The sequence below is a fragment of the Syngnathoides biaculeatus genome, chromosome 19 (assembly GCF_019802595.1).
Source record: "Syngnathoides biaculeatus isolate LvHL_M chromosome 19, ASM1980259v1, whole genome shotgun sequence".
Lineage (NCBI taxonomy): Eukaryota > Metazoa > Chordata > Actinopteri > Syngnathiformes > Syngnathidae > Syngnathoides > Syngnathoides biaculeatus.
In genome coordinates, this window is record NC_084658.1 from 15,528,734 (window position 1) to 15,541,592 (window position 12,859).

The 12,859-nt window shown below is 49.0% G+C and overlaps 1 protein-coding gene across 6 annotated transcripts in view; it reads left to right on the top strand.

Annotated features, from left to right (window-relative positions):
- gli3 (GLI family zinc finger 3) overlaps positions 1–12,859 on the top strand; it is a 97,209-nt gene that overhangs the window by 79,874 nt on the left and 4,476 nt on the right. For all 6 annotated transcript variants that reach the window (XM_061804534.1, XM_061804533.1, XM_061804532.1 and 3 more), the window contains 7 exons: positions 1,923–2,124; positions 3,487–3,727; positions 4,137–4,250; positions 4,939–5,079; positions 11,342–11,491; positions 11,558–11,722; positions 11,880–12,173. In XM_061804534.1, coding sequence (XP_061660518.1) covers positions 1,923–2,124; positions 3,487–3,727; positions 4,137–4,250; positions 4,939–5,079; positions 11,342–11,491; positions 11,558–11,722; positions 11,880–12,173 — 1,307 coding nt within the window. The remainder of the gene's footprint in view (positions 1–1,922; positions 2,125–3,486; positions 3,728–4,136; positions 4,251–4,938; positions 5,080–11,341; positions 11,492–11,557; positions 11,723–11,879; positions 12,174–12,859) is intronic.

Genomic DNA, 12,859 nt, shown 5'->3' on the forward strand with positions numbered 1-12,859 from the left:
ATGTTAAAATATAAATATAGTAATTAAAGCCCCCTCGCAGGCAATTTAAACTGGCGGATTTCTAAGAAGAAATGGCAAAGCGTAAAACCTTGACGGCATACGTTAGAAAAAAAATAATCAATCTTTGTAAATTATCTATGTAGTGTAGCAACAACTCCACAGCGCCCTCTAGTTTAGCACCCCCAGCCCCCCAAACAGGCCGCGGGCCAATATATAAATCAAAGCTCCGGATGCACCCAACAAATGTTTGCGATCGTGAGGGACACTTTCCACCTTGTGGGGGTGGACACCCGGCTCGGATGGAAAGGCCTCACGGGACCGATGTTTATTAGCGCACCGCCCAAATGATGAATCGGCCTCGCCTCGCGCCGGGACCGAAAAGGAGAGAGGAGCGTCCCGGCCCCCCCCGAAGCGCAACTGTCCCTCTAATTTCCTTTTGATTTATGGACAGCCGGGCCCGCTTATGCGCTGCGCCATTAATTCCTGTGGCCAAGGCGGGTTTCGGACAACATTCGCTGAATGTGGTGAGAGGAACCGTAGTGGGAACTAGCCGAGGATTTTTGATTGTCGACAATCAAGACCAGACCCCCGATATCGCATTCGGGGGCCTTCTCGAATCGCTGTCTATATTCATATTCAGACAAATAAATCACCTTCACGGGGGTCTCGACGTCCGTGAAAATTCACCAGTGCTAACGCGTGTGGTTCCTGGTGAAAATGGATTCATTTTAGCCCCTCCCCACCCAAAATGTTTTAAAACGAAAGAAATTGTCCCCTAACATCAGTTTCACAGATAAACGTGAAATCGAGTAGACGTGTCGATGCACTAAAAAGTTTCTGAACATATTGGAAGCATTACAGATGTTATTCATGTACAAAATGAACAAGCCTAGTCCCGGTACAGAACCCTGTGGGACACCACACTCAACGTCTTTGTTTTTGTTTGACACCGCCATAAAGGGCGCATTTGAAGTCTTTGACTAATAGACGGATTCGTCCAAATGAGACCCGATTGGAAGCAGGTGTCACACACGGAAGGGGCCGAGCTCGCCGGCGCCACCTCGTGTGGGCGGAGTTTGGCCAGCAATTTGTGGCGTCATTGTCCCGTTAATAGTATTTTTATTGGAGACTCTTTGGTTTGTCGACGTTAAGGTAGTTGTTGCGTTTCGGAAAGACTCACGCGCACACACTCGAGCTGCAACACACACAAATATGAAAACACACACACACACGCTGATTAACATGTGAATGGAGTGTTCCGTAATCGTTGGATGTGTCAACTGAAGAGACGGAGCATTTACATTTGGGAGATGGATGGATTGTGGGGGATGTAAATACGGGGGTGGTTGTGTGTGTGTGGAAGGGGGTGCCGCATAAGCCGTTTTTGTTTGCCTTTTATGGAACAACCGCAAATGTTTTATTTGCGAGCCTTGAGTCACAAAGTCGTTGTGTCACAAAGTGGCGCATCCCCTCACTTGCCCCCCCCTTCCGCCCTTCCCGTCGTTGTTCGCCGCCTTGTTTGTGACATCGCCGCGTGAAAAGACAACAAAAGTCATGTTTTAATCTCCACCCGTGGCTCTTTGTGCGTGCGCCCGGAGAATAGCGGCCGCCTTTTTTTTTTTTTACCCATTCAAACCCCCGTTTTGTTTTTTTTGTTTTTTGTTTTTCTCCTTCGCTATGTTGATTGCATCTGAATGAGGACTCAAATTGGACCGGGAGACATATTAGCATACACCGCCGAAGCATTCGGCTTGTTTTCTTTGGCGTGAAATGCAAGTAGTGCATCAAGTGACAGCCGAGCGCTCGGTGCCGCCGTCCCTTTTGTGGCGTGATTGACAAAAAGATGTCGTCGGAAAAACTTCTCGAGGACTCGGGGTGAACTTTTGTCGGACCGGGAATGAGGTTCTCCGTCCTCCCGTCAGGTTCTCGCTTCCCGAGCCCGAGGCTGCCGTCGAGGCCCAGCAGGAAGCGGCCGCTGCCCATCTCGCCGCTGTCGGAGCACAGCTTCGACCTGCAGACCATGATCCGCAACTCGCCCAACTCGCTTGTCACCATGCTCAATAACTCGCGCTCCAGCTCATCCACCAGCGGATCCTACGGACACCTGTCGGCCGGAGCCATCAGGTAAGCCCGCGAGGAATCAGTATTCATCTAAAGACATTTCAGTGAAACATATTGACGCACGTCGATTAGAAGGTCGTGTCTTTGCAGAGTACCAAGAGAGGAACTGTTGCACTGCATGCGCAAGTCTGGTGTGGCGGGTGAGATGTGCTGTGGGTGTGTCAGAAGAATTTAAGGTGGAGGTGGGACTACATCAGGGTTCTGCGCTCAGCCCCTTCCTGTTTGCGGTAGTGATGGATAGGCAGACAGACGGGGTTAGACTGGAATCCCCTTGGACCATGATGTTTGCAGAGGATATTGCGATCTGCAGTGATGATGGAAAAAGAGGCGACCCATGACGGGACAAGCCGAAAGAAAAAGAAGACTGACGCGTGTAGAAGTTGGCTGTGAAACGTTTTGCTAATCAGAGGGCAGAAAAACGCTGTTGTCAATCTTCTTGCCAACCTTTTGGTCTGGACACCATCACGCAGTTTCGCCATTGGATTGCAGTTCGAAAGTGGCTTTGGATCTTCACCCGCACTCCCTAATCAGCTCACGGGTGCGTGGGCGGTTATTATGCAAATGTGCCCAAATGTCACTTCACACCGCCGCCGAAGTGCGGAGAGGTCCGCTCGTGACAGATTTTTCAAAAATAGATTTGCAGAAACGGCGAATGTCGTCGGCGTCCATTCGTCGCGGCGCGTCGCTCCCTCCGCGGCTCATACGTCTGCCGATCTTATTACCGGTGAGGAGGAAATCAATGGACCGAGACGCATTTGGGGGCCCCGCCGGCTTGTCATATCAGTCATAGGCGCGCCGGCTCGGCCTATTCGCATCCTGTCAGCGGGACAGCGGTCCGAGCCGGCCGCGTGATTGATCGGGCTCTCGGCGCGGATCGCTGATCAATGGCCGTGGGTGGGGCCACGGATCTTCCCCCCGCCGCTCGCTTCTATCTTGTTTTCTTTGGGCGCCCCGTCCTCTGGTGTGACTGACGCCAGCCGCCGGGGAGTCGGTCCATCACGCGGCCGGCTCGGCGCCGGAGCGCTTGGCCCCGCCCTGTCGGGATGCGCTCCGTAAAAATTTGGAAACAATACCTCGATTAATCTGCATTGTCTTCGGTTTGTCCTTGGGGTTTTAAAAAGTTGCAGAAAGAAGAATAGACCAGCAGAAGAGGTTCTATGCTAAATTTGTGTTATTATTTGATGAATATTTTTTCTGAAGTTTGACAAACGTCCTCCAAATGTGGGTGGGGGGGATTGTAAGCAGAAATTCACTCGTGTTTAGCAGCTCCACATACTGAGGCGTCAGTTTCATTTTGACCTCTGTATGAATCTCTTTCTAATCCGAAATCCTGTCATCTGTGACTTCCTGCGTGTTTGTGCTCAGCCCCGCGTTGAGCTTCGCCTACCCGCCGACGCCGGTGGCGCTGCACATGCACCAGCAGCTGATGGGCCGCCAGCCGGGCATGGTGGGCTCCGCCTTCGGCCACAGCCCGCCCCTCATCCACCCGACGCCGGCCTTCGCCACCCAGAGGCCCGTGTCGGGCTTCACGGCCGCCGCCGCCGCCGCCGTCGCCGCCGGCCTGGGCGCCGGCGAGCGCTCGGCCGTCACCGGTGACTCCTCGCAGGTGAGCGAGTGGACAGCCGGGGCAAGTACTCAAAACGGGTATTGTACATTAATATAGGGGGATAAAATGCTTTTTTTTTTAGTATCTGTACTCAAGTACAACGCGTAAGTACTCTTGGCACCTCCGGCAATTCATCATGACGGGTAATAGACAGCGGCGGCCGTACGCCGGCCACGCCTCGGAAACGCCAGCCGCCGGCGTCTTTCCTCCCGGGAGTTTCGCCTGTCCGGCGTCGCCCGACAGCGAGGGGCTTGTTAGCATCGCGTCCCGCCGCTCACTCCATTAATCACGAGCGCGGGGGGGGCTATATTGACACGGACGGATAGCTTCAGTGGTTTTACTTTCCTTTACCTGTGCTCGATGTACGTGTGCCGTCTTTTATTGAACAATTTCCCGACTTCGTCTTCAGATGAAACCCACCAGCGAGTCTGCGGTGAGCAGCACCGGCGACCCGATGCACCACAAGCGCTCCAAAATGAAGCCGGAGGAGGAGATGCCCAGCCCGGGAGCGCTCAGTATCCAGGTACTCGAGCGAGGGATGAGGGTCGACCTTACGTTGACCTGGAAACTATTTTGTGATTGAAGAGGCTTGCGGGAATTTTGCCGGATTTTGCGCAAAAATATATGGCGGCCATTTTCAAATGTTGGGACTTAACGCCGGGCTAGCTGGAAAGAAAAAAGTGATTTTTTTTCTTGTTTTTTTGGGAATGAATAGATTTCTTACTATTTTCTCAAGCATGGATTGCTTTTGTTCAATTCAATCAATAGAATTTTATTCATCTACTTGCATAAGTAGATCGTTTTTTGCATTTCAAAGGGGCGGCACGGTGGTATTTTTAGTTTTTGATGCACTTTTTCCATCTTGTATTTTATGAAAATTCTCGTTTTATTATTTAATTTTTGTTATTACAAATTGTTAGTAAGGAACAGAAAGCGCCGGTTCAAATCCTGCCGCCGGAAAAAGCCGTAAAAAGCCAACGAGTCTGCCTTTCAAGGCCAAAATGTCGGGGTCAGCGCCAGTCGGTGGCTTTTTTCACGTCTCGGCTCCGCAGAGCGACGCCAAAAGTTTGTGATGAGCTTGAGAAAGGGAGCCCGAAGGTCTGTCTCAAACGTCGGGCCGGAAAACGACCCGGAGTTTGAACGCCAGGCGTGCCGGTTTATTCCATTACCGGCGGTGAAATGTGTAAACGCGAGTGGCGCTTGCGTGGCAGGATCACCCCGACGGCATGACGCTGGTCAAGGAGGAGGGCGACAAGGACGAAGGCAAACAGGAGCCCGAGGTGGTCTACGAGACCAACTGCCACTGGGAGAACTGCTGCCGCGAGTTCGATACCCAGGAGCAGCTCGTGCAGGTAAAGCCAAAAAAAAAAAATAAAAACCAAAAACATGATAAAAGTTTTGGGAGTTACATTTTTTTCAACAAAGCATGATCTGAAATGGAGGCCCATGTTTTTCGTCATAAATTTGCTTTTTCAGGGTCACACAAAAATATACGCTCGTGGGGAAATGTATCTTTTTCATTGCGACGTGCTGCTTTTTGGAAGTCAAAATGTATGACTTTTATGGCAAGTTACATCGTTTTTATTGGGAAATGTCAATCTGTTTCTCTTTTATGGCATCGCAGCACTTTTATGGGCAAGTGTAGCGTTTTATAGAAATCTGAGCATGCTTTATAAAAAAAAAATAATAATTTTTATGACAATTTTGAACATTAGAGTACAAGTTCTTGCTAAAAAAAAAGAACTTTAATGAAAAAAATATTGTGCTTTATAGAGAATGTTTTTGACCAAATGTGTTTTCTATATAAAATATATATTTTTTATCATATTGTGTCCCTGTAGTAAACTACAATGGGCAACATCAGACTTTTATGGCGACGTTTATTCATTTTTTTTTCTTTCTGCACCAGTATTTGCTTGAGGATATGTAGAAAATATCATATTCATGTGGAAAATGTTGCACTTTTATTGGACAAAACACTGTTTCTGCATGGCAAAGCCGGCAAATTTCAGCGTTTCCGTTTTAATTTTTTTGGCGGACAAATATAGCACTTTTACAGTCAAATATTGCGCTTTGATGGCAAGTTTGAAAGAGCCAATCACAGGACAGACATCCCATGACACTTTATTTCGAGTTGCCGGGCGCTCGTTTGGATTGGGAGCGTCTCTGTGAGGTCACAGAGCTCAAGGAAGGCGCAGAAAATGGGGGGAAAAAAGGCCGTCCTTCGTCCTGACGTGCCGACGCTGGCGGTAAACGCAATCCATAATTGATATCCTCGCCCGCGAGCCGTTTGAAGGGCGACGCTCAAACGCCGGAGGAGCTTGACAAGTTCTCGTAGCCGGCGGGAGGAGGAGGAGGATGGTGGGGCGGTGGGGGGGGGGGGGGGGAGGAAGAATCTCCCCTCCCGCCAGGTGGCCGTCTCCACCGGAATCCTCTCTGCAAAATCCATTTTCTCGCAATAGTTTTTGCATTTGGGAAGCACTTTTATGCCACGTGTAGTCTTTATTTTTGATGGGAAATTTTGCATTTCCTTTCAATTATTATATTATCATTATTTTAACAGAGACTTTAGCATTTTCTTGGCAAATTAGTTTTTGCTATGTTACGTGACTGAATATTATGGGAAATTACAAATTATCATGCATTTTATGGGCACTATAGCATTTAAATATATTATCATTTAAGGACAATTTAGAATATACGTCGCAAAATAGAAAACTTTTGTGGCATAGCTTTCCGTGGGAAACAGTAATAATGATAACATACCGTAATTTCCGGCCTACAAGCCGCGACTTTTTTCCACACGCTTTAAACTCTGCGGTTTATGCGGCGATGCGGCTAATTTGTGCGGGTTTTTTTTAACGGGCGCAAGTGGGGGTGGGGGGGCACCCGAGCAGAAAAGGTAAGAAGAGACCGGTGCAATATATGTGCCCAGGAAGTGACTTTTACCGGCCCTGCGCTAGCGTTCGCGCCGTGTTAGTTTGTTTTCGAAGAGATATAACATATATTGCATAATCTAATCCTTTCCGTGGAAGAATATGGTTTTTATGGCAAGTACAGAATTTTCTGAAGAAAATATGGCAAAATGTAGTAGTTTTTAAACAAAATAATACATTTCAAAAATGGACCAAAAAAGTAAGTGTTTTATGCAAAATACGACCCATTTATTACAAAATCCAATGTTTGTGGTAAGAGGTTGATTGCGGGCAAGGAAAGCGCTCCCCTCTCGCAGCAGGGGGCCTCGCGAGTCACCGTCGCCCCCTTCCGACGAGCTACAAAAGCCCTTTTGGCGCAATTGTTTTTTTTTTTTTTGTTTTTTTTTTTGCTATTTTATTTCTCATTTTCCACGCAGATGCGCGGCAAGATGTCATTAAAAGTCGCCGCGTCCTCTAATTCAAGCGAACCCCGACGAAAACGCGCTATCTATTTTGTGGCCCCCACCCCTCCTCCTCCTTCGCCTCAGTAAGAGGATAAGTGGAGTATTTGGACCACAGTGAGTCCCCCTCACAAGCCCGCTGGGGGGGTTCGAGAGGGGGGTGGTCGACTTGATGGGTTGAGAGGGGATTTCCATATAAGCAAACAATGGCGCGACCCCCCCACTCCTCATTTGTCTTCTGAAATAGCTTCGGGGGGGAAACGCGGGGGGGAAAAAAAAAGAACAGAATAGTTGAGCGAAGACCTCCGCCAAGGCCCAACAATGCGCGTTTGGATCGGTACCAAGGGCGCCATTTTCAGAGATAGCCTCAAAGTGTCTGTTCAGGAATTTTGTCGTGAAATTGGATGCACAAATCACTCATAAATGAAAAAAATGTTTACAAAGCTGTTATTAGCAAAATGTGCTTCCTGATTGTGAACAATTCACAGAAAAAAAATGTTTGCGGACCTGACTGTGACCTCCCCAAGGCCCGAGGTCACGAAAACATCAATTTGTCCGCCTCCCCTTCCCTCGGAAGCGTTTCCAAGCGAGGTATCGCCGCGCCGTTAATTGTTTGAACGAGCAGCCGGGGTTCAAACGCGCTCGGCCTCATTTCGGGAATTAAGCCTTCACACCACCCTCGTCGCGCTCCACCTTGTTCAAAAGCTCTCGCCGCATATTTTCCCGGGCCTCAAACGCCGCGCCGCGTTACTTTATCGCCGGCGCCGATAAGATAAACGTCGGATCTGTGCAATTTAGCTCACTTATCTGGCCGAGCCAGTCAGCGCAAGCGAGGCGGGTGTCACTTTTACTTTGCGCTGTTTATTTCATTGATTCCATTTACGGCCCTCGCCCGCTCAATTGGACCCTCCTCTTGATTTTGGGGTGGGGGGTGGTGGTGAACCTCTTACCCCCCCACCGCCCACTCTTATTTCTCCCTCCCTCCTGCTCTCATTTTCACTTTCATTTACCCTCCCTGGCGTTTTTTCCCTCAGAGGCCCGACTTTTTCAAGATAAGGCATGGTGGCTTCTTTAATGTTGAGCTTGAAGTGGGCTTCCCCCCCCTCCCCCCACCCCATTTTTCCCCCCCAAACCCCACTCTCGCATAATGCCATCGCATGGCCTCCAGACGCCATCTTTTATTGTTACAGGGGGGTTAATGCCTCACGACAGAGTCCCCAATTTGTTGGAATGCGACGTAAACTATTACTAACGCTGTAGTGAAGTGATAATTACATTTTGTGTGACGTAATTTTTAAAATCATTTTAATTTGATAACAATGTAATTATTTTTAAATGGGGCAAAAATGATCAGAATTTTTTTCCCTGATTTTTTTTTTAAACTTTGTTTTCACCACAAGACAAAGATAATTCAGAATTTTTTTTTAATTGCTGCCAAATCTACTCATTTTGCGTATTTTACAGTTTTTTTTCCTCGCTTGTAAAACTATTGTATTGTATTGTTGCGCCTATAATTCATATCTTTATTGTTGTTAGCTCACGGGACGGTAGTTAAACGGATATTTTTCCAATTGGTCGATTAATCGCTTAGCGGACATATTTTGAAGTGTTGCATCTCATCGGAGAAACAAGCTTTTTTTTTTGTTGGGGAGGATCCAAGTTTCACCTGGGTTGTTAGCAGAAATGACAAAGAATTACAAGATAAATCCTTTATTTTTTTTACAAAATCCAAAACATAAATTTGCAAAGGAAGTGACGTGACTTTGGCAATGAAATGAAAGTTGGCCTAAGAAGTTCCAGTTGAGCCTTGGTGGTCTGCACGTGGTCACCTCCATAGGTGGCGCTGGCGAGGCGCTGGCTTCAACTTGTGTTTCAGCAAGATAAACGCAGAGTATCCGAGTAAAAACACGCCCCCCCCCCCTCTACCCTCCACCCGACGTCTTCTAACTGCAGGCACAAGCCTTTAATTGGTAAAATGCAGATTTTTTTTTTTGATGCGGCGAAGGATTAGGCCGCTTATCGGCGTGGAGTATCTCGCCGCGAGATGAAACGAGTGCGCTGAATTACATATGGCAACTGTGGCTGCCTCCCTTGCACGCCCCCTCCCCGTCACCCCCCCATACCCCTTTCGTCTTTTGGCTCGCCTCCCTGTGCTTTTACAACAAAGCACTTTGGAGAGTGACATCACAAAAGAGCGTATGATTTATTAGGCGGGCGTTTAATAAAAGCTAAACGACGTTGTGGGTCCCGAGGCTTGTTGGAAATTGGGGTTGCCTTGTAAACATTCTCATGCGTGAGCGGCCGCATCCCGCCAGGACTTGAACAAGGACGCGGGGATCTGGTACTTCTATTTCACGTGTCGAGCTGTTTTATATCCCAAGTTAGTTTCCGGCCTTTCCCAGGCGGGAGCCGATCACAACGAGTTTTTTATTTGTTGAAAAAAGATAAACGAAGAGTCACTGATGGTGTAAGCGGTACACACGCCTGCCTTTGGTGCCGGCAGCGTGGGATCGATTCCCGCTCAGTGATGGTGTCGATATCAGCCCCGTGAATGATTGGCGACCGGTTCAGGGTGTAGTCCGCCTTTTGCCTGAAGCTAGCTGGAATAGGCTCCAGTTTTCCTGCAACCCTTGTGAGGATAAGCGGCTTGGATAAGGACATGACATGACAAAAGAAAAAATTAAAACTTTAGTGCCCAGTTGAAAGTCCTACAGAATGTAAAAAGTATTGCTTTGATGTGGTCTTGTGGCATCTCGGTGCCAAGAAACTATTTTGAAGTTAGCGAAGGAGCTCCGTGCATAGCTGAATGTGACTGATAAACCGGCGTACCCAATCTCCCCCGCCCCAACCCATTTGCGTTCTCTGTCAGCCGCCCCCTCAAATCCATCTTGGTGGCGTTTTTACACTTGTGGTCCGATAAGGTGGCAGCGGGAAGATGAATAAGCGGCGGCGCCACTATCAGCACCTGTTAGTCGATGTAGCCGGGTCTGCTCAGCATGGAGATTATTGATCCAATAAGAACTTCCACGAGCTTCCCCTTCTCGCTGTCAGCCGGCCGGCCCATGCATCACATCCCGTCAAGCGCCTCCTTCATTTGTACGAGAGCCGGCGCGAGCGCGTACACGTCCGCGACTCGGAGGCGCCGGCCGCCCGTCCATCGCTCTCGGGAGGATATCGAGCGGCCGACCGACAGAGCGATCGCTCGCCGCGGGGATTCCCTCGCAAAGCGGCGGCTAAAGGGCCTCCGACCGAGGAGATCAATCTCGAGAGGCGAGGGCGGAGGGAACGGGGGCCACTCCGCTGACGCTCATCGACCACACAATCATTTTCCGCTGGATTAGTCTTGTTTTGTCACTTTAAAATGAAAAAAGTGCCACGGGAGAGTAATGGAGGTCCACTTTCCAATGACCGCGGTTGTTCTACCAGATGAGGCCCGGGGGTACGAGCGTCGCAAAAGCGGGATGCTCCGTGGGTCAGATTCGGGCCACGGAGGCGGGACAAAGATGCCATTGTCGAGCGGGGTGTGGGGGGGCCTGCCCGGAAGGGACGTGACCCTGACAACTCCGAGAAAGGAAATCCAGACTTTTATGATCTTTTTTTTTTTTTTATTGTCCGCAGTCTCTTTTAGTCCATTCTGATTGGCCGCTGAGGTCAATGGTTGGTATAAATTGTCTTCAAAAGAGGCAGATTGGTGACTTCATCCGGAAAGGCTTCAAGTCTGCTCACACATAAAACACTTTGGCTCCTTGGAGGCTAGATTTGAAAATACCCAAGAAGGGGATCCGCATTTTGGAATAACTCATTTTTTGGTGTCCTTAATCCTTACCCTAACCCTAACCCTAAACAAGAAGTGGTTATAAAAGCCTTGAGAAACAAAAGAGTAAATTTGCCCAATGTTAAATTTTACCCGTACGCAAAACCCTTATTAACCCTAAGTCCAACCCTAAACAAGAAGGGCATCTAAAACCAGGAAACCCGACCTTCACTCCACACAAGATGTGATCAAAAGCCCGCAAAAACAAATGCATTGATGCCCTTACCCATAATCGGATTTCTATCCTAATCCTACGCAAGAAGTATTTGAAAAAGCTAGATTCACTTTTTCTTTTAAAGTGCAAACCAAACTGTTTTGTGCATAGAAAGCATTTGCCAAAGATCTTACTGGTTCTGCGCCCTTTCCAAGAGGTTGTTGTACGATTTGGGTGAACTCGCATGAAAACCTCGTCACGTGTTTGCAGCACATCAACAATGACCACATCCACGGGGAGAAGAAGGAGTTTGTGTGCCGATGGGAGGACTGCTCCAGGGAGCAGAAGCCCTTCAAGGCCCAGTACATGCTGGTGGTCCACATGCGGCGGCACACCGGCGAGAAGCCTCACAAGTGCACGGTAAGACTCAGCCCGCCGGCTGACACGCAAAGAAAAAGTGTAAGACGGACGCTGTCTTGCTTCCAGTTCGAGGGCTGCGCCAAGGCTTATTCCCGTCTGGAGAATCTCAAGACTCACTTGCGCTCGCACACGGGCGAGAAGCCGTACGTGTGCGAGCACGAAGGCTGCAACAAGGCCTTCTCCAATGCCTCGGACCGAGCCAAGCATCAGAACCGCACGCACTCAAACGAGGTATGTTTCGACATGACTAGCGAGTTCCTGCTTAGCGTTCACTCAATTGATCACAGTGTATCATCTGCACCCCACCGTGTCACGTTTTGGGGGGTGTTGAGCCATTCCCGGCAGAACTCTGTGCCTGGCTTCACTCACTGTACGCATTTATCGGCAGAAACCCTACGTATGTAAGATCCCCGGCTGCACCAAACGGTACACCGACCCCAGCTCCCTGCGCAAGCACGTGAAGACGGTGCACGGGCCCGAGGCGCACGTCACCAAGAAGCAGCGCGGCGACTACCCGCGGCCCCCCGTGCAGCCCCGGGAGCCGGGCGCCAACGGCCAGGGACACTCGCCCGGGCAGCTGGGATTGGCCGGCTACGCGGACCAAAGGGAATACAGCAACCATGTTACCTCCAAGCAGGACGACTGTCTACAGGTCAAGTCCATCAAGACAGAGAAGCCCATGGTAAGACTCCAGCTCAGGGTGGGATCAGGTTCAAAGTCTAGTTGGTTTTTGATTGAACTGTCATTGGATTGCCCCCCTGGTCCGGTTCAGAAAGAGCATTGTAAAACCGGGTGCTATCGCTTCCAAATACGTTAAAGCGTTGTTCACAAAGTCAGCAGCCGTTGGTCCGCAGCAGCCTACAAAGGACTGCCTTCCTTTGTACCCTAAATCTCTCAGTTTGGGTCTTTGGTTTAAAAGTGGGTCCCATTCCTATGATGACATTTGCACGCAAGCGGGAACGTGCCATAATCTGTCACTCAAGTGCATTCATGGGATTATGATTACAGTAAATGCAGTGGAATGGTGCAGCCTCGGTTCACAAACTTAATTAGACACAAGTTTCCGTTTGCGGGCCAAAGCAATGTTTCCCATTCAAATGAATGGCGAGCAAATGAATCTGTTTCCGCCATGAGTAGATAGTAAAGTTTTTTTTTTTGGAGCGTGTGAGCGCAAACCGCACCAGGGGGAACATTATTTACAAACTTTCTACGTGATAAATGCATTCTCACTGAATTAACCCTAATCTTCTAACTACTGCATGTTCTCTTCTATCCAATGCTTGGGCATTGCTCTTGTTGTTTTCTAAGGACAGTGGGTAATCAGGTGAGACGGGCGTCCTCTTATTTTACACTCTCGTGACTCATCTC